Below are 25,995 nucleotides of genomic sequence, written 5' to 3' on the forward strand. Positions count from 1 at the left end.
CACATTTAGCTGATGCCCTTGGGGTCTGCTCACTGTGCACATTCCCAGTCTGGCCTGCACACCTGTTCACCCTGGTACTGTCCATTGGCAGAACAGTGGGAGTCACAGATCCAGGGGGATCCAGATGCCAGGGGGAGCAGGAGGGAAATCTGGGCTTGGTTAATCTGTTACCCTCTCACACGCAGGTACATTTTGCCATTTACTGAATAACTTGGGGGATGAGATGCCTTTGGAGTGTCTAATCACTTAAAACCTAAGGAGGTCGCACATGGTCTGTGACAGTTTGTTCAGAAAACACTGAGGGTTATGGTGAGAATTGGAAAGAGGTGCTGGGTATTAAACAAAGGATGGTATTTTGTGATGAAATCCACTTCTGTGGAAGTCCGTGGGGTGGGTATGTTGAGCACAATGGATTTGTGGGTTTAAGCCTTACCTGTTTTCTGTGTTGCTGTAACTTCACCACTTTGTGTGATCAGCTTTTTTTCCTGATCTCAGTCTTGCATAGGGCATTGGATCCTGGCTCCAAATGTGGCATGCAAGACTAGAATCCCAACTGAGGACACTTTTTAGAAAGAACACTGATATTCAAGTGGAGACTAGAATTTTTCCAGAAGTAATTAACTGTCCATTGACTGGGATGCTGTCTGGCCAGAGAAGTCTGCTTTGGCACTTAGGAAGTTTCTGTATAAAAAAGCATCTCTGTAAATCCTTTGTGTGCGCTGGTCGCAGATGAAGCCAGTTCTGGAAGAGCTGATAAATGATGTGATTATTTTAACCACTCGATGCATATTTACTGCTCAGAGTATTGCTACACAGGTAATTAATAATAGCCAATTCTTGTGTGTGTTTCAGCAGGGGAAGGGCAGGGTTCTTTCACTTCACAGCTGCTGCCCTCCAGGGTCCTGTGCCACGGTCACCCCTTTTCCCTTGGGAGAAGAGGTGAGGATTTCTACCAGAGTGACTTCATTGTAGAGGTAAAGCTGAGTATATTAAGTCACAGTCTGCCTAAAACCAGATCAGACATTGCAGAAAGGGGAGCTTTGAATAGGTGAATAGCACTTCCTTCACACTGGGGACAGAGTGATTTTGAGCAGGGATATAAAGAGGTTTTAGGAGAATCTCCATCCTTGAGTGTATCCAGATAGCAACTGGACAAGACTATGAGCAACCTGATGCATTGTCACAGCTGTTCATGCTCAGTGTGGGGTGTGATCCTTTCTGTGCTGGGGAGAGGATTGTCCTCTGCCCCTCTACCCCCCTTCAGTTACTACAAAGCTGATGATAAGCTCAGAAAATTGATAAATGTAGTGCCAACAGGTTTTCTTCCTGGCCAATCAAAACAAACATGCCATGGATAAGGAAAGGAGGGTGCAGACACTTAAGGTAAACACAGAAATGACAATTGCCTTCTGTTACTGAATGGTGCTGGCTACAGCTGTCTGACATAGCTGTGTGTGTCTGTGTCAGGGTCTCTTGGTTGCCATCTCCCCCTGTGGGTGTCTGTGCACACCTGGCAGTGCCTCTGTGTGTCTGCGGGGCCATGTGTGTCTCTGGGTGTCTTTCAGTGTCCCATGGCTGTGTCTCTTGGTGTCTGTGGGTGTATGTTGTGCTAATACTGCTATATCTGTCTGATCTCAGTGGCTTCTTAAAGAGTGATTTTATTTTTTTTTTCTTTTGCTCCCTCCCCCTACCACCCCCATGCCCCCCCAGAACTGACCCAGTGTTGTCCCCAGAGCACAGAGTGACCCCTCTGATCAGGTTCCTGTGTCCCTGCTGTCCCTCCACGGGATGGCTGCTCTGAGGTCACCTTCTGACTTGGCCCTTATGGCTGAGCAGCCCTTTTGGAGCTGCAAGAGCACAATCCCCACAGTGACTTTGAAAAGAAACAGCTTCACACAGATAGACGGGCTGGAGACAAACACAGGCTGAGAGTCACTTTTGCAAGTTTCTTTATGAAATTAAATGTTGCCCCTGGTTGGTCTGGGGGGAAGATATAGTGCAAGAAGGACTTTGTACATGCTACTGAATTCAGATATCCCTGGATGACCAGACTTTGGTCAGCTACAGCATCAACAAACACTGGATTTCTGAGCTCTGCAGACAGTTAGTGCTCACTCACACTTGAGCTGGAAGGAGCCAGTGTCTTCCTTCCACTGTCACAGGATGTCTCCTAATCTAGGGAATTCAGTCAGTATGGCTTCTAACTCTCACTATGGTAAGGCAAATCTTTCTTTTTTGCTAACCAAGGTTTAAATTCATTCTTTTTGGCCATCATTTGAAACTTATGTACTTAAAGTGACGTTCTTTATGCTAAGTTTAGGCCTTTATAAAGTGGTTTTCCATTTTGAAAAGTGTCAGTAATACTCCTTGAATTTGAGGGTCTGTGGGAGTTTGCATAACAATGATGTTGCAGAGTTGAATAGCAGACTCTGACTTCTGGGAGCTAGGTTTGCAAATATTGACCTTTCTTTAAAAAAAAAAAAGAAATTAAACAGACAAAACAGGCATCAAGTTAACAACATCTGACAAGAACAATTACAGACTTACAAAATACACATTTCTGATTTTTACCATAAATAAACACATTACAAACAATGAGCATTTTCATTGGCCAGGAAATGTGGCAGAATGATGGAGAGACGAGAATCTAAAGAATTGAGTATGGTATTAATTAGGCACATTTTTCTCTAACTTACGTAACTCAAACCCACTAGAGAGATTCTTCAACTTGACTCATGCTGCAGGTTGGCACAGTTTAATGTAGGACACCGTTCAGCAGTGGTGTTGGACTAGAGGGAGGGAGGAGGTCACAGTGCAGTGCTCACTGTGCTCTGAGTGCCTGCAGAGGCTGCTGAGTTAGCTGGACACGTGTAGGAGGATCCTAGCTCTGAGAAATGCAGGGCATGGGGGTGGGCAGAGCAGAAGGGCTCATCCCTCCTCATCATGGACTCTGAACTGTTGTTCTGAGCACGGGGTCCATCAGCTGCCATTCCCTGTGACAGCTGCCAGCCAGCAGCGGTGGGCACAGCAGGAAAGAGCCAGTCCAAGTACAGCTGACAAGCAAAATCCCTCAGCTGCAGCCTGTGCAGCTCCCTGCCGTGTGCTCCTGGAGCTGTGCCTGCTGGGCAGTGCAGGGCTGGCTCTGGCACTGCTGCCCGCGGGTGTGCGAGCACCGGCGTGGCCTCACCTCGGAGCCAGCAGGTCAGTCAGGCTGCAAAATAAATAGGGAAGGCAGGAGCACGTGTGCCATCCTCTGTAAACACAGGATTGGATGGAGCTGGGCTCCACTGCCTGGACTGGTGGATAAAGTGCTTTCTCAGAAGGGGTTCAGGCACAAACACGGCTGCCCCTATTTCCGGAAGGGCGTCAGCCTGCTGATGTTCTGCCAGAAGTTCGAGGGCTTGCGCTTGGGCTCTGCCAGCATGAAGACCTGCTGCTGAGGCAGCGTGGTGGGCAGGGTGGGGTGCTTCTGCCGCATCAGGAAGTCGTAGTAGGGCCTGGTGACAGCTGGGAGGAGGAGGAGGAGATGGGAAGCATGTTAGTTGAGCACAGCTCCTTTCCCCCACTCTGCTGCCTTCCCCAGTCCCCAGTTACAGCTGCAGCACTGCAAATTGGGTTTGTCTTAGTGTTACCCTTCCTTTAATTCATCCTTACTTTCAGCACTGCCTTTTAGGATTAGAGCTCATGTGGAAGGCCCAGAAACGTGCTGCACAACTGTCAAGTGTTCTGTCAGCATGACAGCAGGGCTAGAGAGCTGGAGCTAGTTACTGGTGGCAGACTTAGCTGGTGTGCTTTTGGCTGTGCTGGGAGAAGCAGCTGCTGTGCAAATGCTGCTGGTGCCTGTTGCAACCTCCTGGGCTGCATTTCTGAGCAGGAATGGTCAGTGCCTGTGTGATGGACAAGGCTGGTCTGTGCAGTCTTCTCTAATGCTGTGCCCCAAGGGCTTTGCTCTGTTGGTGTGGTCTGGCCTCCTTCCAGACTTCCCCATCTGCAGCCAAATCTTATTTCTGATCCTTTTTGACATTTAGCCAAGCTTTCTTTCAGGAGATGTGGCTGGGCTTTAAGTGTTGGCTGGTACCACCAAGAGGAAGTGGTTGCCTCTGTGGGTTCAGAGGAAACCAAGCAACACCTCTTCCTCTGAACAGAGAGGAGGGGAAGGTGGCATCAACAGGGCTGTCTTCAGCCAACTGTGCTGTGGGCACAGGAGCCTTTATTTTGCTTGACTTCACTCTCCCCTGGCTGCTGCTAATTGTCCTTGTGTCTGACAGGTTGAACGAAGAGCTCTGCTCAAGCATGGTACCTCCCCGTGGCACTCTGCCCAAGGTGCAGGGCTCAGAGCACAGGTACAACTGCCCAGCAGAAACAGTCCCTGCTGCAGTGACCTCTGTGTACCATGGGGATTATTACAAAACTTGCCTTCTGCCAAAGGCAATGCCACACTGCTGGGAAAGCCTGGCTCCCAGGGAGAGGCTGTGCACTGGCCCTGGAGCAGAAGCTGCTGGGTTTTGGCCGAGTGCTGTTTATTTGCAAAGTGATTCTCCTGGAGTTGGGAGTAGTCTCCTGACTCCAGCCATCTGAATCTGCCAGGAAGTGGAGTGCAAATTGTCACCATCTGGCCTTCTCAAGAGTTTATTAATGCCACTTCACTGAAACCTCTCCCATGTAATAAATGCAGAGCCGCCCCCCATTCTCAAAGTGTTCCTGTGTTCAGGTGTGACTCACCCTTGGGCTTCCCAGCATGATGCTGCTTGCTGGCATTCAGCATTGCCTGCTTTTTCTGCACCTCCGTGATGGAAAAACCTGGATGATAAAGCAGACTTTTGTCAGCAGCAGGTCATCATTTGGTACCTCAGGAGAAGATGGGGGTAGGCAAATGCCTGGGGTGAGAGGCCACAATTACTGCCAAGGGTGGGGGGACACAGCTCACTCTGTGCTGCACAAACCCCCCAGGCAGGGCTTGCTGCCTGCCCCTCAGCCCAAGCTGCACTCGGGGAGAAGCTAGTCCAGGCCCAGTGGTGGCTGAAATCTTTCAGATCACACTAGGCTGAGTTAAGAAGGATTTGGTCAAAACAACACAAACCTTCTTGTACAGTGAGAACCCTTGACTGAACCTGTTCTGGACCCTGTGTGTAATGTATTGACTATTTTGCCAGCCCTGCCTGAAGTCCTTAAGACACATCAGGCTCCCTGAGGACAAACTGCAGTGATGGTTTATGGTGGTTTGCAGTTTTTTAATTGCACCAATTCGTTCAGAATATGTAATTGCATAGCTGCCCTGGAGCATGGACTGGCTTCCCCACCCTTTCACTCAGGCATTAGCCAATGGGTAAAAAAAGGTGAAAAATAAAAACTTTAAAAAGATAGAAAAAAAAAATAGAAAAAACAACGCTTTCCCAGCATTACTCTTTCCATACCTGTCTCCTGGTCGAGCTGTACCTGCCTCCTTTCATTCTCAAATGCCTTCAGCCAGCGCTGTTTCTGCTCAGGCTTTTTTGCACAGAATAAATGGACTTCCTCAGTGTCTCTGCAGTGCAGCTTAAATGCATTTTTCACACTGATATTAAAGTCCTTGTCTTTCCCATCTTCTACATCCAGTATTTCCATGTCGTCCATGTTGATCCGGCTCTTGTAATACAAGATGTCCCTGCGCAGAAGGTCCTGTAAGAGAGATCACAACAGGTGTTGCTGTTTCTTGGATATGATGGAGTATTTCACCTTGCTGGTGTCATTACAGTCCTGTAGAAGAAATGAATACTGGATTTGAGTCTGTGGAACTGCAGAGTGCTGAGCTGCTGTGGGCACTGTTGGGAACCGTGTGGCTTGTTCTGGCAGTGGGGTCAGGACAGGCTGGTGTTTGTGTTGGGGCCTTTCTGCTGCCCTGAAGCTTGGGTATTACACATGATCCCGAATCCTCATTAGGCATTTTCTGACAGAAAACACTTATTTGAATCTTTAAGTTCCAGTTAAAAAGCAAAAATAATATTAATTAGCTCTTGTTTTTTGGTTGACAATGAAAAATAACTTTGACAACAATGATTTTCATTCCCAAGTCACCTGGAGCTACCTGCATGCTGTGGAATATGCAAAAAATGATTGGCACGTTCAGTTCTGAAATTCCAGAGGAAGGTACTGTTCATTTGCTCCAAGAGGGAAGATTTCTTTTATTACTCAGCTTATGAAAAATAGCATGAGCTGTACTTAAAAACTTGCATGTGCTGTTAGCGTGGCCTTACTTTACTGACTGCCAAGGCCCACAGCTGTTCATCAAATCTGCAATTTTTTCTGAATACAGCACTAAGGTAGAAATTCAGTTGTAAGACAAGGCAGTTAAAAGAACTTGTGTGATAATACTCATAATTGAGTTGTATAGAATAACCCCACCATAACCCCAGGAGCAGTGCAGTGCTTTCCTCTTTTGCTGTGAGAATTAGGCCAGTAGCTGATTGCTGTGCTCAGGTGCACAGAACACCCCAGGACCTCAGAGAAAAGACTGCAAAGAATGCACAGGGAAGGTTCAGTGCCAGGAGTACGTGGGACAAGGAAGAATTAAGGAAACAAAGGGGTGGAGAGGGAGCTCACTTAAATCCACCAGCACAGCAGTAGCCAGCATTCATGGGTTACCTTCTTGCAGCAGACAAGCTGGTGGTCGAAGAGGAAGAACATCCTCTGTTGGCTCTTGGCTTGGGGGTGGGAGATTTTGGCTAATTCCCCAGAATAGATGAGTTCTGAGCTTCTGACTAGGACATCTTCTCCCTGAGAACAGCACAAAGAACAGGTTGGTCTCAGCCCCATCTGAAAGAGGGAGCCTGAATTCCTGCCCACAGAACTCATATGGGAATGAGAGAGAGCCTCTGTACAGGAGGGCAGTCCTTGGCACATCAGGGAATGGGAAATGAATTTGATTAACACAATAGCATATTAATTTTTTTTAAAATCTCCTTTGCCAGGGAGTCTGCTCAGGAAACTGCTCCATCCCAGACATAAAGGAGGCACATAAGCAGAGAGCTAAGAATTTAGCCTGACATCCTTGGGCAGGGAGACAGTGTGGGTTTATTGAGTCTAGGATTTAGGAAATTAGTATTTTGTTTCTTTTATTTAGCAATATTTTAAATGAGTCTACAGGGAACCTTGGTTTCCTCTGTCACTACACCAGAATTTCCCTTTCTGCAACAATAACCTGGCTTATTAAGAATTAAGGGGTGATTCTTCTCATCTTGAGAGTTTGGAGTCACTCAAGATAAAATGGGGGGCAAGAGAAAAATAATAGAATTTCACTAATATACATGCTGATTTCCTTCTTCAAGGAAAAACAAGGAAGCAAAAATCTAAGGAACATGCAAAGGCAGCTGGTCTAGCCAGGTTATATGCCAGACCTGCTCAGTTGTATTAAAAGATCATAACTGTTTACACAAAGAATAAGACTCTCCACAAAGATGGGCAGAGAGCTGAGGTGGGGCTAGACAGTGAGATGTCACTGTAGGGAGAAGCTGCTGGCAGGGCAGAGGAGGAACAGCGTGGAAACCTTGGGCAGGTGAGTCTCCTACCTCCCAGTCCTCTATGGAGCTCTGCCACTGAGCGATCTTGTCGATGTTCTCCAGGCGCCGCTTCCTCTCGTTGATGAGCCGAGCCACGTTCTTCATGGCGTTCAAGGCAGCCTCCACATCCTTGAAATCCCTGGGGAGGGGCAGAGGCGTTAGGCTTGGCAGAATGGTACGTGGGTGCTGTATCTACACTCCAGAGAGCAGCCTGGCACAGAGCTGGGGATGGGACCGGGAGTTCCACCTGCAGTCTGTCCCAGCTGTTCTGCGCTGCAGAGACACCTGCTCCTGTGGCAGCTTCTCAGATACTCGCTGGTTTTGAGGCACAGATAATGGTCTGGTAACAAATCTAGGCCACCTCTGGGGAAGGGAATGGGGTAAGTAATCACATTTAGCTACAGAGTTTAAATACAAATTGCTTGAAGAATGTTGAGGTTCTCGTTTTCTTTCTGCAACATAACACAACATATTCACAAGGCTGCTGTTCCCATGAGGGACTGGTCTGTGGCGCAGAGGTGAAGCAGTTCCACAGTAACTGACTTGCTTCAAACAGGAGCTGATGGTTTATCTGGCAGGGTAGGAACAGAGCTGATCTACCCTCTCCCACACACCATCTGTGGCCACCAGCTACTTCTGCTGAGTTCAGAGTGGCTGGGAAGGAGCTGAGCTGCACAACTTGGCTCTAAGGCAACTCTCTGAACATCTGTGCACTTCCTTAAGGAGCTTTCTGCTCCGAGGTCAGCTTCAGACAACATGCTTAGAGACTTAACACAACATGCTTAAAACCATCCTGGGAAGTACCAGGGCCGCAATTAGGAAGGTGAAATTAAGTCAAACCACAACGGACCAATATCAACATTTTCATACAGATTTTTCCTGTTTTCAGATACCTAATCAAGTCGTTTGAGCCAAAGGCAGTGCCTTCACCCTGAAAGTGAGCCATGGATTTGGAGCTTTTGGCACTGGTGGGGCACCAAGTGTGTACGGCTTGACTGCTGCAAGGCACAACTTCCCACTGGTCAAGGGTAGCTGTATGGACATTTTGGGATATATTCAAACAATGTTTCTGGAGCCAAAGTTCTCACCACCACCACCAGAAACACGTAGCTCCAAAGCATGTATGTGCTGGCATCACAGCTACATGAGCCAAATAAAATAGAAAAGGGCCATTATAAAGTGGACCTTATAACTCTCAATCTGTGACAGGAAAGCTCGGCGTTACTGTAGTGGAAAATTACGTATTTGACATAAAAATGCTTTTTTTTTTTCCTGGTTTCTGTGAGGTAACCTGTTGGCTGCAGTTAACCACTGCCCTCCGCACAAGATTCAGCGGGAGCCCATTTCCATGAGAGCAGCCTGGCTCCTTCCCTCCCCTCTCAGTGGCCCACCTGTGCTGGGGGTTGGTGTACTTGAGCAGCTCGGCCAGCTGCAGGGGGTATTTGCAGATTTTCTGCACGGGGGTGAGCAGGAAGCCATCCAGGGAGATGTCGATCATCTTCTGCAGCAGCCGGCAGGCCTCGAAGAAGTAAACGTACTTGTTGACCTTGGTGAGGCGCGACAGCTCCATGCATGCGTTGGGGTGGTTGTTGCAGTACTCGGAGTAGATCTGGAACTCTGTTTGCTGCAAGGGACAGCGTAGCAGTGTGTTTCTGGTTAATGGTACCTTCTGCCCAAGTTAGTGCTTTAGCCCAAATTGTGTCTTCTCACCCACCTTGGCAATCTGTCCTGAATTACCTTTGTGCCAACCCCTTGCTTGGAATTCCCCTTTGGCAATCCCTTAAAAACTGGACAGCTCATTAGTCCACGTGACCCGATTTCCCCCTCTGCCTCCCCCATTGGACATTGTCTTTCTGAACCTCACCTTTCACCCCTCCTCAGAATTTCTCCAATTTGCTGATGATTTCTACCCTCCCCCTGAACCTTCCCCATATTTCAACTGTTGCACCCTTGTGTATCCCCAGGGTGATAAAATCCTATTTTATCCTATTCCAAAGATTTCCCCCTCCTCCTTGGCTCCTTACAGCTGCAAGCAGACAGCAAAACACCTAGAGAAACTGCTCTAGCCAAATTTTAGGTTATCTGCTCCCAGGGTGTGACCCGCCCTGCGACAGGACAGGGAGGCACTCGCTGCCCATGGTCCTCAGGCATGCCCTGGCACAGACTCTCTGTGTGTTTGTGATTTGTATCCTCCCCATGCTCTCAAGCTCAGAGACCTAAAGTTGGAGGTGGGGCAGGGTGTTTTACAGCTTCAGCACCTGCAGCTCATCTGAGAGACCCGGACATTCCCACATATTCTGGTCTGGGCTCAGCTGAATGCTTTTAGTGCCCACACCAGCCACAGCTGGTCCTGCACTGACCTGAAAATAACATCACTGCAAACTCAGTCCTGCTCAAGATTTTAAAATCTTCCTGTTGTTAATATAAAGTGTATTGTACTTTGTTATTGATTTTATGTAAAACCTATAAATAGGTTTTCCCTACCTATTCCTAGAGCTGGAATTGTTTTCAGTAACACTCAAATATTGCTCCTATTAACCATCTGAGGAAAGCCCAACCACTTCCCAAAGAAATATCCTATAGCTCTTGTGCCTGTGGAAAGAGCATTTTCAAAGCACCTTATCTTCTGAACACTATAATGCCAGAATATTGTGAATCTACCCAGCTACCCTTTTCCCATTTAGTCAAATTTACTTCCATACTTCCTACAATTTCCCGGACATACCAAAATCTGGCAGGGATTATAGTGGCTACAGAGTTATGTGTGTTTGTGCATTGTTCTGTTACTTACATATTCCAAGAAGCATGAGCCAACCTCACTCAAATGTGGGTGGTCTTTGTTAAATTTCTTCTCTAGTGCTTTAACAAATTTTTTCTGGCACCTGTAGATGTCCTCAATATTCCCAAAGATGATCTTAAGCTGTTCTTCCGTAAACATGTCTGCTCTCTTGCGGCACTGCTTAATGTAGCCCTAGGAGAAAACCAAATTGGAGAGCTCCCTGGGCATCTGCTCTGTGACAACAGAAAGCCTCAAGGACTGCAGTCAGGTGTACACCAGGTCCCTGTGTTCCTTTCCTGGAGAGATGTACCCATCTTTAGCTATGATTTCCTCTAATGTTACCCTAATCATGCTAGAAATAGAAGCTGCCACAGACTCATGGCAGCTCTGGGCAATGCTGCAGCCCACTCCTGAAGGAGTCACAGAGCTGCTTTCTCTCCTGCTGAAAAAGCCTTTTATGTGTCTCAAAGCAGGCAATGAGGTTCTCTGACCCCAGCACTGGTCGATTCAGACCAGTTAAGTCCAGTTGTGGATCTGGTTTGGGTGCCTGTATGAGGAGCTGTCTGCCTGACTCCAGGCACAGGAGAGCTCCGAGGGCTGGGGGGACACTGCAGCAGGAGAGGCCTGTTTGTCACTGTGTGCTCTCTGCCCCAGCTGCCTCTGCTGGGAGCCACTTCACTTTTGTACCATTGCAGCAGAGATTTCTGTTCCTGCAAAAATTCTAACTGCCTTCACTCCCCCAGTGTACAGGATGGATCTCTTTTAGAAGTGGTGTCACAATATGCAGCATATTTGACAGTAAAGGACCCAATTGGATGAGCATTCTCCAGTTGTTTTGATCCAAGCATGACTTGCCTGAAGGCTGGAGCTGCTGATTATATTACCCCAGAACATATATTAGAGAGGACAGCAGTGCTAGACATTTACTTTTCCCTGGCTTGGGAAATTCAATTAATTCCACTTAATCAGAGCACAAGTGAACGCTCCAAATGCAGAGGCATTTGGGATTTTGCTGTAATGAATTGTCTTCTGTTTTCTGAGCATATAATGGCATTCAGCAGAACTGATGAAAATACAGTCTCATTTTCAGAGAAGAAAAGGACAAGAATGTGACATAAAATAGGACATAGTCGATTATCCTTCAGACAAGTTCTTACAGCCCCTTCCCCATTTATTCCTTACCTCACAAATATCCTTCAGGTGCTTGATGTAGTCTCTCTCTGTGCTTATGATCTCATTGATGACGTTGGTCCTCATTTGGTCTTTGGTGGTCTGGCCCATCCCGTAGCATCGGGAATCGTCCTCTTTGCCCCCCTCTACCTTTAGGGGATAATCTTCCATGGGCTCATCCTGGTTTACTCGCAGCTGTGCAGGCACACAAGATGTTCACTGTTTGTATTGCTGAACACAGCTCTGGCAAGGAAGTTTGGGACAGTCGACTGGATGGCAGGCAAAGACTGAGCTGGGACAAGGTGTGAAGAGGGTATGTGGATTGCCTGGAAACCTTTTCCCCTGGGGAAGCTGAGGCCAGACAGTCACTTTGGGGAGGGTACATGACAGCTGCTCCCACCCTGATATGGGTGGTTTCAAACAGGCATTTATTGTGGACAGAAGTCACAGGAATAACACGGAGTCCTTCAGGAAGAATACATATCAAATCAGGACAAAAGTGGTTTATCGAGTGAAATTTGCTGAAATATTTGAAGGAACACTTCAGGATGGAGGGGAGAACCAGTAAATGGTTGGGGTTTTATCTACTTTATTGTTCTCATACTGTCAGTAACAGATGGCCGCTCGCTATCTGCTTCCCCGGGATTATTTAAAGAGAGCTCAGTGATACAGTAACAGCAGCCGCAGCTTCCTGCGGGCACTAAGGTGCGGAAAAAGGGCAGCGGGCGGCCGGGCGGTGCGGCTCTCCCGGTCCCCCATCAGATGGCAGCACAGCCCGAGCCCGGGGAGCCCCCGGCAGGAGCTGGGGCTGGGGCTGGGGCTGGAACCGGCCCCGGCCGTTCACCCTGCCCTGGGCTGGGCTGGAGCTGGAGCTGGAGCTGGAGCTGGATCTGGAGATAGACCCGGCCCCGGCCGCTCACCCTGCCCTGCCCTACCCTGCCCTGCCCTGCCCTGCCCTGCCCTGCCCTGGAGATGGAGCTGGAGCTGGAGCTGGAGCTGGAGCCGGCCCCGGCTGCTCACCCTGCCCTGTCCTGTCCTGTCCTGCCCTGTCCTGTCCTGTCCTGCCCTGCCCTGCCCTGCCCTGGAGCTGGAGCTGGAGCTGGGGATGGAGATGGAGCTGGCCCCGGCTGCTCACCCTGCCCTGTCCTGCCCTGTCCTGCCCTGTCCTGTCCTGCCCTGCCCTGCCCTGCCCTGCCCTGGAGCTGGAGCTGGAGATGGAGATGGAGCTGGCCCCGGCTGCTCACCCTGCCCTGTCCTGCCCTGTCCTGTCCTGCCCTGCCCTGTCCTGCCCTTCCTGCCCTTCCTGCCCTTCCTGTCCTGTCCTGCCCTGCCCTGTCCTGCGCTTCCTGCCCTGCCCTGTCCTGTCCTGCCCTGTCCTGCCTTTCCTGCCCTGCCCTGCCCTGCCCTGTCCTGCCCTGCCCTGCCCTGTCCTGCCCTGCCCTGTCCTGCCCTGCCCTTCCTGCCCTGTCCTGCCCTGTCCTGCCCTGTCCTGCCCTGCCCTGCCCTGCCCTGCCCTGCCCTGCCCTGTCCTGCCCTGCCCTGCCCTGCCCTGCCCTTCCTGCCCTGTCCTGCCCTGCCCTGTCCTGCCCTGTCCTGCCCTGCCCTGCCCTGTCCTGCCCTGCCCTGCCCTGCCCTGTCCTGCCCTGCCCTGCCCTGCCCTGTCCTGCCCTGCCCTGCCCTGTCCTGCCGCAGCCGCGCAGCGCCGGGACAAAGCCGGCACGGACCGGGCCACTGCACTTAGCAGTTTGCTTTCTTGTGGTGCTGTTCTAGCTCTCGGAGTGCCCGCGGGAATATTTTGTACGTGACTCAAAGGATCTGTCCCAGCACGGAGAAGGAGCGAAAGATAGGAAGTTAAAACACAAATAATTATCGGAATTTTTAGTGCAATGACAGAAGTGCTTTAAACTTTTAATGTCGTTTCTCCTAGGCTCTATGACTTACCACCTGATACAAATACACGTACATATTAAAAAAAAAAAAAAACCAAAACAAAACAGTGCATACCCCTCCCTTGTCAACGCAGGCACAGATTACATTTACTCACTGCTGAAGCCCTCAAAATGTGCAATCCTGGCTCTCCTTCACTGTGAGCAGGACATCGGCAACTCTTAAACTCAGATCCTGAAACTCATGTGGAATGACAGAGTCTTGCAGTCTGACCCAAGCCTCCAGACAGACCAGCCCTCCCCGCAGTGAGCCAGTGGTAATTAGCAGGAAATCTTTGCCTGGATGCTTGAATAAGTGCTGTGATTTCTCAGTTAAAAGAATTTCTTATTCTGCATCCCTAATGCCTAGTACTAGTCTGCTTTACTCCAAGATATTATGATAAGTTTTTGCCAGCCAGGACAATTCAACTTATTAATAATGTGAAAGAAAAAAATTCTGTGTTTTCATAGGAAAAAAAAGAAAAAGAGCAGTGCTGAAGTCTTGGTAATCTTACTTGCAAAACATTACACTGTTTGTAATAATTATCCAGCTGATACCATCTCCTGAAACCTATAACAAAACACCTCAAAACTGCAAAACTGCCCCACTTCTCCAAGGACTTTTGCTACAAACACCAGATGACCTCTTGTCACCTCCTTTCATGCTTCACCTGGTTTTGGGTCACTTGTGATCTGAAGTGACCTGGATAAAGAGCTAAAGGGCTGAGAATCTCTGCCCTTGGGCACCCAATTGCCTTTGCAGCTGAGGAGCCTGCCCCGAGGTGGTGAGAGCTGTCAGACACACAGTCACAGTCAGGGGAAAGGACAAAAGCCTTTCTCCCCACAGCAGGACAGCACAGCCAGCAGTTACCACCCTCCCACACTCCTGGTTCCCCCCTGCTTGCCCTGAGAGTTCAGACGTGTTTCAGAAAACTCTGTTGGAAATGAAGCCTCTGCAGCGTGCAGTTGGGACTGTCTGGGCTGGTCTGCACAGCTCTTCTGGGTGGGCTTTGTAGCTGGCACCAGGGGACTGCCTTGGCCCACAAGCACTGAGTGTCTCAGATTGCCCCAGATGACTGCCGAGGCATTTATTGTGGTTTTTTCCTCGTTTTTTAGTGCTGGCATACGGGGCTGTGTGAATGCCCAGCAGCTTGGTGGGCTAAGAAGGTGCATGTGTGAGTCAGGGGGGAGCATCCTTTGGCTGTGGCACTGCACAGCCCCAGCAGCAGCTGGACAGAGTGCCTTTGGTGCCATGCTCATCTCTATTGTCTAAGGGAACACTGGAGTGAAGACCTCTGCCAGCTGCATCAGGGATTCCTCCAGGAGAGCCACGCTGGCTCCTGGAAGCAGATGCCGCGTGCTTAGGCACACATCAGCCAATGTACAGATGGGTAAGCAGGAGCCAGGCTGCAAACCACCAAACAGGGCAGCTCCCCAGCTGGCACAGCTCAGCTCAGCTCTGCTCCAGTCTGGAGCTGAACCCTTTGCCCCGGTTTACTCATGTAGAGGGAGTTTTCCACACTGGTGGCTGCTCAGCCAGGAGGGCACCCTGTACTGTAGCCACCTGTAGAGGAATACGAACAAGACATGCTGAACCATCTCTAGCAGTCCTTAGGAATCACCACAGAACATTAAACCTGGAGAAAAGAACAAACACCTGGTGCTAATGGAGAGGGCACAAAGAAAGATCAAGATCTTACCCGAACAAAGCTGGCTGGAAACCAGCCTTCACTGTCCAGGATCCTCCCCCACCACCACTCCTTGTTGGTGGCATCCATTACTTCGATGACATCGCCAGCCTTGAATCCCAGCTCCTGGTCATCCATGGTGACGTGGTCCCAGAGGGCTTCTGCGTACACCACGCTGCCATCGCTGATGAGCTGTGGGCAGAGCAGTCACACCGTCAGTCCCTCCACACCAGAGCACTGTGTGCCAGCGTGGCTGCAGCCCTGGCACCCCACTGCTGAGCCACACGTGCTGCTAGCTCTGTACCCCCATGAGCAATGAGGAGTCGGTGCAAGGCTGGCAGCTGCTTCGCCTCACCCTGCTCTCAAGAGCATTTATTCAGAATCGCTTGCACACACTGCGTTTACTACCATAAAATGTACATTCTGGTATTTCATACGGCAGGTTTTGCCTCAGCCAGTAAACAAGGCTCAGTGGTACCTTGTTTGTGGAGGATGCTCTGGTGCTGTCAGTGCAGCACTGCTTTGGAAAGCCTTGAAATAAAACCTTGAGCATCAATATTTAGAGACATATTTCAGAGCAGAAAGCACTCAGAGGCCTCAGAGCTACTCTGGAATGGGTAGAGCCTGAAGCTTTTAAGGCAGTTAAACGTAGCACTTAAGATGCTTAAAATAAGACTCCTTAGAGTTTTCAGCAATTATACTGAGGAACAACAGTTATTTACCACATACCCCATAGAGGCCCCACTTTAGGAAAAACAGGACCCCCAACAATTAAAAAATCCCAAACCAAAACTGAAGCCCATGTGGCTGGAAGCTGCAAGGGGCCTCTGAGCACAGTGATGCTGTGCCTGGTGCCATTGCACTCACACCTCAGCTGTGGGGTAGCCAGGTACCACTTGGGTGCTGTTGCAGTGTCTCTGTGGGCTGGTCCTGCTGGCCAAAACAGCAGGGATGCCTGATGCCACTGGTTTATCAGGTCAGAGTCTCCCTTGGATATCAACAGCTACAGAGTACACACACAGAGTTTCCAGGACCTGAGTGTACCTGTGACTGTCTGAACACCAGAGATCTTCCTGAGAAGATGGAGTGAATACTGGAGTTCTGCTAAAAAGGACTTGGCCATTGTGGAGTGGCAGTGAAGGACTATTTTTCTCCAGGAAAATGGTGCAATGATTAATTACAGGAACAATGGGTAGACAGTCTGCGAGGCACTCAGCAGAAAGAGAAAAGCTTTAGGAAAGCCACTGTCCCTGTAAGTGTCCCAGCACTGCAGCAGTGTCACCACAGCACACAGGGCATGGGCCACCCACACCCCTTGGGCTGCTCAGTCACCTAGAGTCATCCCCTGCTCTGGGTTACTGCTTCTGCCTCTCCACAAAGGACAGAGATGCACGTTGGAAAAGAACGCCAGGATAATCGTGAACTGAGTAAATCAGAAAAGGGTTAACAAGGCATTTGAAAGAGAATTGAAATGCAGTCTGCTTTTGGATAGCAAATGCCCCTTCACTGAACCAGAAACAGCTTAATGCAGTGTTTCCATTCTGACAAAAATAACAGGATGATGGGGAAGCAGAGGGTGAGAGGTTCCCACTTATCTACACAGGCAGTGTGTAGCCAGAGGTAGTTGGGATGCAGTGCAGAGATGTGTATCTCTGTGAGACTAGGAGATGGATCCATGTGACAGCACCTGGCCAGCCCTATGGAGGGGAGCTGATTAAATACTCTGATCTCACTCTCAGTGCTGGGCACTCACCTGCACTCAGTTGAGCCCCACACCAGGTCACAGCAGCTGCTGTCACACCCTGCTGAATTACACGGGTGGGATGGATGTTGCTCAGGAAATGGCAGAAATTGCTAAACCTTCAGAAGAGTGGCATCCAGCAGGCTTTTCAACATCCAAACTGTGAACAGCACATACAGAACTTGGCTCTTTCTCAGACAAAATACCTTCTCTCTGTGCTTAAATATCCCAGCCTGGATCAGTGCTCTGTTTGTGGGATGTGCAGGCTGGTGCACACGCCATGGCCATTACCAGAGAGATACTAAGGACTTCCTCTAGCACTGAGCTGATCACACAGAGCACTGGTGATGTGAAGGCATTAATACCACACAGTACCATGCTGTCACATCTTGGTAAAGTGATGAGAAGACAGGATACCAAGCCTGACCTAGCATTAACAGCACATGGGGCAGATAGCTCACAGAGCCACATGGTTCTACTCAGAGTCACTGAAAGCCACGGGGCTGAGTAGAGAGTCCTCAGCTGCTATTTTAATCCATCCATTAATATTAATAGCTTAAATTTGCTCTATTCTACAACAGCCATACTGTGGATATGATTTGCAAAATACAGGAACTGTGGGATCACCACCAGGGAGGCAAGACACCGCCAGTTCTTATGCAAAGGAGTAAATAAAGTACACCTGAACAACAGGCCAGGATTTATTTAACTGAACGCACATTTTGTTTCTGGGGATGAATAATATATATGGAATAAAGCATGAAATAAAGAGCAAAAAAAAATTTAATCTGTTCTTCGGATTATCTTAATGCAATACAGCAGCACTCAACACACCTTGGTGTGTTCAGGCTGAAAGGCTCTGCCTGGTCCCCTCCCTGCCCTGCTTCCTCCTGTGCTGGTACCCCAGGGTGGGCAGGGGCAGACCTGGATGCTGAGCACTGCTCAGTGATCACTGTGAGCAGGGCTCTGCTTCTCTCTGTCCCCCGTTCATGCCTTGCACTTTTATTTTCCACTGTTTCCAGCTCCTAGTCTGACACAAAAACACCCAGTACACCCAGTCGAACAGCCCCTTTCCCAGAGCAGGTGCTGTTGGGTAGCTCAGAGCCAGGACTGGCATTTCCATGGCACAGGAGAACCTATGGTGCCACATGTCACTGCAGCAAGGAGAGCTGCCCCATCCTCCCCTGGGGAAAGAGGGACAGGACTCTCCCTACCCCAGGAAGGATAAAACACACCAGCAGGTAGAAGGGTTTTGGCAAAATGTGTTGGAGGTGGCACCATCAGCCAGCTCTGCAGAGGGAGCTGCCTGGCTTCCAGAGGAGCATGGATGGAAGGGAATGCTCACCACTGCCAAACACCACCTCAGCTCAAAAGGCTCAGCTCACCACGCTTTGATCTTTGCAATTAAAGCAACGTTTGAAAAACAATTACTAATATCCATACGAAACAATATTTATGCGCTGGTTTTGTAATGTCAAGGACAACTCAGTACATGCTCTTGAAGAGGCCCAAGCAAGTGTATAGCAGAGAAAAGTTAGAAGACAGAATGCAAAACAGCCACCTCGCAGCTGCCCTAGCTCCTGAAGCTGGCAGTGGGGAAAACAATCAGAAATCAATTTTACTTCTTTGTTTATAAAAACATTTAACTTTGTAGACAGCAGGATTCACAACCCAGAGAGCAGCACTAGCCCAGATGCTTTGAATCTGAAAATCCAGGGCAGCTCAGTTACTGCCCTGGCTTTTCTGTGTCCCCAGTGCAGCCCCAGGCTCCTGTTCCAGCCCTCCCTGCTGTGAGGGGAAGGCACTGGGGATGATGCCTTGGGGTGGCTCCCTAGAGCAGAGACTGGACAGGTTAAGAGAATAAAGTGGGCATTTATTAAAGGCCTTCAATAGATACACCTTGGGCAGTCAGAAGCCTCAGAGGCTACACCCAAAATGGACAATGGTCACGAGTTTTTCAGACAGATACAAGTTTGTTCCATTTACCCATATTAACCCATACTGGGGGTTAATCCTCCAGTGACAGGTTTATTGGGGCCTGAGGCTGTGGGGTGTCCTTGGCTCTCAGACCCAGAGGGATTGTTTGGTCTGACCAAAGTGTGAAGACAGTAACTAACACTTTATATAGAATTTGGAGTTATGCACTAATGAAGTACAGGAATTGAAAAACATAAAAGGTAAAATCCTAAGGCACCAGGGCAGCTCCTCCCATGGCACAGACTGAGGGAAAGATTGATGCATGGCTCCTGTGAGCAGTGTCTGCACAGAGAGACACAGCCAGGGATGTTGCCCCACATTAAGTGCATTACTTGGGGGCAAACAGATCTGGCAGGTCAAGGCCCATTCCATGGGCTTGTTGGCATTGCAGCTCCTTGGTCCCTGTCTGTCTCAGGCTGGACACCTTGACACAATTATGCTCTCCTTCAGACAGGACCTCCAGGCAATATCAACAGAGATAGAAGACCTCAGCGATTTACAAAAGGAGGGATGAAGATGCCTTTAGGAAATACTTATCTTTGAGCCACTTGTTTCTATTTGAATAAAATTTGAATAGCTTTCTCTTGACAATGCAAAGTACACAGGATCATGCAGAGCCAAAAAACCCAGAAGCATCAAAAGAGCTGGGGAAAGAGAAGATCAGGGAGGAGGTAGAAATAGAATGGAATTTATTTTTCAGCCCTGTGACCCTAAAACAGACATGTTCCACAAAGAACACCTGAACCCAGCCCTTCCTGGTGAGCTAAAATTGTTGTCATGAAGCCTGTGCTCATTGTCTGACCCCCTGAACCTGTGTGTAACAGACTGAAGCTGAACTGGTCCAGCACACCAAACATCCAAGCCCTGCAGCAGTCCTGACCCCAGAGGCAAAGCCCTTCCACAGTTCCAGTTCTTTCAGCAGTCACTTTGCTTCCAGATTATTTCCTCTGCCTCTCTCATGCAAGGTGCAGCAGAGGAATGGATAAAAGATTACTTACACACGTGCCCTAAAGTTATGCTTCATTCACACAAATGCTTATTTTCTCTGAACATGAGCAGAAGACAAAACTGGCCTCTGTCTTGAACTGAAGCCCTGGGATAGTTTCAAAATTGTCCTGACAGCTTGCTCTTGCTTCCTCTCAAAACTTTTAGCTTCATTGTTTAACGATGGACAGCAGAGATTAAATTTATCTCGCAGAGTTTCTGCCATCTGAGCAGCAGCCACTGAGTCTGAATGAGTTATCTGGATTGGCTTTTCAGAGCATCTCCCCTCGTGGGGAGACAGGCACCCCAGGGAAGGGCTCATCTTCAGCATCTGTCTCAGCATGATGAGCTAACCAAGCCCCTGGGGTGCCTGTCTCCCCTCACTGCCAGGCAGGAATTTGGGCTGGCTCTGCTAGACTGGACTTGCTTCTGCCTGGCTGCAGGGTGCCAGAACTGCCAACACAGCTCTGCAGCCACAGCAAACACTTGAGTGCTTCTTGCTGCTGCTCTGCCCACACGTCCCAGGGTGACACAAGCCCTCCCTGCCAGTGTGACAGTGGGCACGTGTCCCCACGTGGGCAGTGCTCGTGTCACTGCTTCATTCACTGGCCCACACACTGTGCCCCCAGCCAAGCCATGCCCTTGGCATTTGTTGCCCTTTTGCCTGCACTGTAAACTGCATATTTTTCAGCACAGATTATTTTTGAGGCTGATTAAGGGCACTGGAGGACTCTCATGCATTTACCGAGCACTGCAGATCTCCATTCAAAATATTATAATTTGACAGTGATTCTCCTTAACAAATCTAAAACATCAGTCAACAAAGATCTTAATCTAGCTAAGTGTGCTACACTGATGTTCCACAGTGCTGCTTTTTTAATCAGTGCCTGTAGTTAAACTCCTCATGTGACATCTAGTACAGCTGCCTCCATTTACCAAACATTCAAAAATTGTCATCACATTTATTTGGTAAGAACTGTTTTCCACAAAACCATTCTGACTGGCATTAATTACATTATTCCTTTTTATGTATATCATCTGAGTCCTGGTTCCCCCTCAGAAGTGATTTAAACAGATGGGAAGAGGAGGAGGGTCCCCCCTGCAGCAGGCAAGGAAAGGCTTTGAGATCTCCCTTTATCCAGTGCTGCAGGAGGAGGGAAGAGCCCTTGTGGGAAGTGGAGGAGCCAGAGCTGGGCTTCACATTGTGTGAACCTGTGCCTGAAGAGTCTGGAGTGAGAAAGCCTGCTGGGGGTGCATGTCCAATGGGTGACATTAAACGTGATCCTTCAAACCCCAGAGTGATGTAAGAACCTCCCAGCTCCTCACCTAAAACGTGGGAGCTGACTACTACAATGCAAAAGAAAAAAACTTGGAAATTGCTTTCAATCATTTTGCTTTTGGCCGAAATAACTCAGGAAAGTTCTTATGAAGGAGTGGGGACAGCCACCTGAAGCTGAGGAGGACACCTGGATCACCTCGACCCTGTCAGTGCCTTCAGGACTCCAACCATCACTCTCCCATGGCCTGTGTCAAGGGATCTGCTCATTTGGGGGATTAAGATCCCTACATTTTGGCATAAGGAAAAACCAGGAGCAAAGCCCTTCTCAAGCCTCTCAGTAATTCTGCAACAGGTTGTCTTTGTGTCACATTTTTTAGCTGCACATTGCAATTGCTGGTAACACATACAGTGAGTAAAGCTGTAAAGCAGCTTCCATTTTAACCTGTCAAACAATTTTCCAGAGGACATTTGTTGAAACTTCTGTACATAACATGCTTATTTTCTGGCAAAAGTGAAAAGTATATTCATTCTTTCTAAACAAGTAGATACAATGCTGAGTGACGGGGTGACAAAATGGCAACAAAAATTCTATGCTGACAAATGTAACACACACAATATCTAACACAGGTGACTGACTAAATGAGCTGCTCCTCAGAAAGGTCTCTGCAGACCCATTCCAGAAAACTTCAGCCCTCTCCATTAGGGTCAGAAGCCCAAATATCAGGAACGACTCAGAAAGAGAGAGGAGAACTAGGCAAGGCACAAAGAGCAGCATGAATCAAACATGGGAAGAGTTTCTAGGCCAGCACAAGCTAAACAGACCTTGAAGCTGCAACAGAGACAGGTGGATGGAGGGTGGCCATGAGCTGAAGGCTCACAAAAAGCTTATTTCTAATCCAGGCTGCTGGATGCCCAGTGAAACCACCAGGCAAGAGACTTGGGACAAAAGCAGGATCTTTTCCCTGTGGTGCATCATTAAGCTGTGCCACAGGAAACCCCACAGCCCAACACAGAGTTGGTTTTAAAAAAGATTAAGAAAATGTATGTCCTTCAAGGACATTTAAACACATTCTGTCCGGGTACAGCCCATCAAGGATCTTAAACACACCAGGGAAGGCACACAAGGGGAAGAGCCAGGCCAAACTTGCCTCTGCTTCTGAGCAGGTACCCAACTCTCAGGTAAAAGTGTCACTGTCTGGCCCAACAGGCATTAGGGTGGCCAAATTTATCTCACAGAGCATTAGGACATTAGGGTAGTAGAAAGCATTAAAGGAAAGAAATGCTGACTATTTGTATTGCCCACAGATGTTTCTTAAAACCAGTGAGCCCTGAAAATGTAAAGGTGGCAGGCAGGGCTCCATCCCGTGAGGTACAGCAACACTGTCACTCAGGTGGAAAATTAGCAGTTGCCAACACAGTAATTACAGGGACATTAGGATGATGTCCCCTGGGGCAGAGCTGTTCCTCTCCTCAGCACTTCCACACGTTCAATATAACAGATCCTACACACTCCATCCTACATGAGCCACCCTCACCAGGAGCACACATCTGGAGCAGAGATTCAGCCCTACATGTGGATATCTAACTCCGGGCATGCTTTGCTCTTCTCCAGAAAGAAGGATGAAATTGTAGCCAGGGAAACCTGGCTGTCCAGACAGGGACATCCTGGGAGAGGATACAGGTCACAGGAGCAGGTATGTGCCACGTCCTCACTCAAAATGTCCAGAAAGCCCTTTGCAACTAAGAGCTCAAAGGACCTCAAAACCTCCTTAAAGACAGAAAACTTAAGTCATTCCAAAGCTCTGAATCAGCTTAAACAGCTTAAATTCATCTAAGGCCCTACAGTGTTTTAAGCATTTTAAACCCATCTAAAGCCTTAAAGTGGCTTAAGGAGCTTGAAATATCTAAGGCTTAAAAGTGGTTTAAGAATCTCTATCTTTTGGCTCATCCACTCCTCATTTCTCTCCCAGCTTGGCACCCCTCACTCCCCACCCAAGCCACACAGCCCCAGTTATCCCAAACAGCCCAAACAGCTGCTGGAACAGCACCTGGAAATTGTCCACATACCCTTCTCCTACTTACTTTGGTCACAAAGACTGGAAAGTGCAAAGCCTGGGGTTGAACCCTCAGGTTTGAACAAGACTATGACCTAGGGTTCACACATCTACAAATTTGTAGTTTGTGATTCCAGTTTGGCTGCAAATGAAAATTGTGTCAGACTGCCTGATTCCCCACTTCACCTCACCAAGAGTTTTGAAGTCTACACTCACTGCAGAGGATGAAGCAAAGCTGGTTACCACAATTCTTGCATTTTCTGATGCCCTGATTTTAACTGTGCAACCTGGGAATGGAAACAACCCAGGATGTTTCTGTTTGGTTGTTCACACATTTAAGAGTGATTGCTGTCACATCTTTTTTACGCTGCCATTTCTCACACAACCCAGCAGAAACTATTTTCATCAGAAAATTTTATTTAACACTACATTAACACATTTCTGTGTCACTTATGCATTCCCATTCTCTTCTTGTGGCAGCAGCAGGACTACCCTTCCTCTGTCCACTCCCACCATCACATTCCCTTGGGATATTTCCTTTCCTTTTTGCTCTCTGCAGGACAGCTCCTGGTTCCACCGCTTCTCTCGTGACTTAATTCTGGGATTTTTCCTATCTACCTCCTCTTTCGCTTTTTCTTTCATCATTATTTCTTTGCAAAAATGAGGAATATGCTCTACAGATCCCTCAGGATAATGTATCCAAACCAGTTCAGCTGTAGTTATTCTGACATGCAGATTTATTGAGGATAAATGCTGCATCCTGGCTCCTTGAAGAAGGAAAGGAAAAGCAACCATGTTGGTCACAGGCTCTCTGCCTGCTGATGATTCTTCCCCCAAACGATACAGCAAGTTATGGAATCACTTGTAGCTTGAAGGCAAATTAATCTAAATTTCTTTTACGAATAAGGTTAAAGAAAACATTTCAAAGCAGATCCAAATTGCATTGCTAACAAGCCCTTCTGAATCATCCAAACATCAGCATCAAGTCAGAAACACAGCTCATGGTTCTCCTTTCCTTGTGTGTGCATGAGTTAATTGCAATGGAACACACTGAAAAAAAAAAAAAAACCAAAAAAAACCCCAACATGCTGAAATCACTTTTATTTCTCCTATGTGCTGTGAAAATATCTCCTTTGCATTAAACTGTGCCAAAGTCCCTACAACTCTGGCAGGTGCTGGCAGGCGTGCTGGGCCAACACAGATTGTTTATCAGTTTCCATGACGTGGCTCAAAGATGTTCTCCCTGCCTCACAAGAACCATGCACAGTTTAGTATACATTTTCTTTCTTCACTTTTTCCCAAGAGAGAAACCCTGCAGGGTTTTGGTGACATAAAATTTATAATTTCCACCATTACCACCAGCACCCATCCCCTTTTCTGGAGATCTCTTTCCCATTGTACACACACTGGGCTAGATCCTTTCTTTACAGAACTAAGAATTGCTGTTTGTCCTATTGCTTGAAAATGGGGCAGAGGAAAATCTGCATAACAGATAAAGGAGAAGCACAAAAAAAGACCTTGATAATTTCTTACTGTCAGGCAAAGGAGGCTGCCTAAGCCTTTGTTTTTTGTTAGTATCTGTAAATATAAAAATGAGTAATTTCTTTTGTAGTTCCTGCAGAAGGTCCTTCAACTTATGTACACCCTAGGAAAAAACCACCTTTTCCTGTTGGAAGTGTTCTGTGCTAGGTAAAGAAGATATTCAGGAAGCAGCAGCTTCCTGGGATCTTCTGAGGCCCTGTGCTCATTAAGTCAGAGGTTCAGATCCTCTCCCTAAACTAACTCAAATGACCAACCACCCCCTTCTAATTAACCTCATCATAGCCCTCTCCTATGCCCTCCCAATTCTATTTGCAGTAGCCTCCCTCACACCAGTAGAGCAGAAAATTCTGAGCTACATACAAGGCCAAAAAGGCCCAAACATCGTTGGCCCATTTGGGTTAAATCAGCCCCTGGAAGATGGGGTCAAACTATTCATTAAGGAACCTAGTTGTCCATCAGCATCCTCCCCAGTCCCCTTTATTACAATCCCCACGTTAGCTCTCCTCCTTGCAATCTCCATCTGAGCCCCACTCCCTCACCCATTTTCCCTCACAATCCCCAATCTAGGCTTAGTCTTCCTACTGTCTATACCAAATCTAGTAGTATACTCCATCCTATGATCAGGATGAGTTTCCAGCTCAAAATGTCCCCTAATCAGAGCACTATGAGCAGTAGCTCAAACCATCTCCTACAAAGTGACCTTAGCAATGATCCTCTTATCCATCATTCTGCCCAGCAGGAGCCACCCCCTCAACACCCTTGCAATCACCCAAGAGCCCCTCAGCCTCATCTTCCCCTGCTGACCCCTTGCCATATGATATGTATCTAAACTCACTGAAACAAATCGTGCTCCATTCGACCTAACAGAAGAGTCAGAACTAGTCTCAGGATTTAATGTAGAATACACAGCAGGGCCCTTTGCCCTATTCTTCCTGCCTGAATATGACAACATCAAACTCATGAGCACATTTACTGCCATTCTATTCTTTCACCCAAATCTCTTCAACCCACCCCAAGAACTTTAAGCTTTTGAATACATCCGTTTTCTTCATTTGTCTCACATCCACGTCATCTGGATGATGAGATTTAATGGCCTAAACAAAGCTAAGGCCTCAAACCAGAACCATGTTCCTGTTTCCAAGACCACATTGCAAACAAGTCCTCTAACTACAGGAGACCAAAGCAGCTGCTGCTGCTCCTGCAGGACATGGCTTTAGTCCAGATGGGAAATCACACCCCTGCTGTTGTGCACCAGTTCTCATTTCTGTCACCCTGACCCCCTGCACAACCCTCCCACAGTGGCCATGTCTTTCCAGTAAAA

The 25,995-nt window shown here is 48.2% G+C and overlaps 1 protein-coding gene across 1 annotated transcript in view; it reads right to left on the reverse strand.

Moving 5' to 3' along the window:
- Window positions 1-3,349: 3,349 nt before the first annotated feature.
- ARHGEF4 (Rho guanine nucleotide exchange factor 4) overlaps window positions 3,350-25,995 on the reverse strand; it is a 117,403-nt gene continuing 94,757 nt past the window's right edge. Inside the window, exons 5-13 of the mRNA XM_062498959.1 lie at window positions 15,110-15,289; window positions 11,497-11,679; window positions 10,327-10,506; window positions 8,927-9,159; window positions 7,545-7,674; window positions 6,622-6,753; window positions 5,415-5,658; window positions 4,723-4,800; window positions 3,350-3,507 (exon numbers count right to left, since the gene is read on the reverse strand). Coding sequence (XP_062354943.1) covers window positions 3,350-3,507; window positions 4,723-4,800; window positions 5,415-5,658; window positions 6,622-6,753; window positions 7,545-7,674; window positions 8,927-9,159; window positions 10,327-10,506; window positions 11,497-11,679; window positions 15,110-15,289 — 1,518 coding nt within the window. The remainder of the gene's footprint in view (window positions 3,508-4,722; window positions 4,801-5,414; window positions 5,659-6,621; window positions 6,754-7,544; window positions 7,675-8,926; window positions 9,160-10,326; window positions 10,507-11,496; window positions 11,680-15,109; window positions 15,290-25,995) is intronic.

This window comes from Cinclus cinclus, chromosome 10, assembly GCF_963662255.1.
Source record: "Cinclus cinclus chromosome 10, bCinCin1.1, whole genome shotgun sequence".
NCBI lineage: Eukaryota > Metazoa > Chordata > Aves > Passeriformes > Cinclidae > Cinclus > Cinclus cinclus.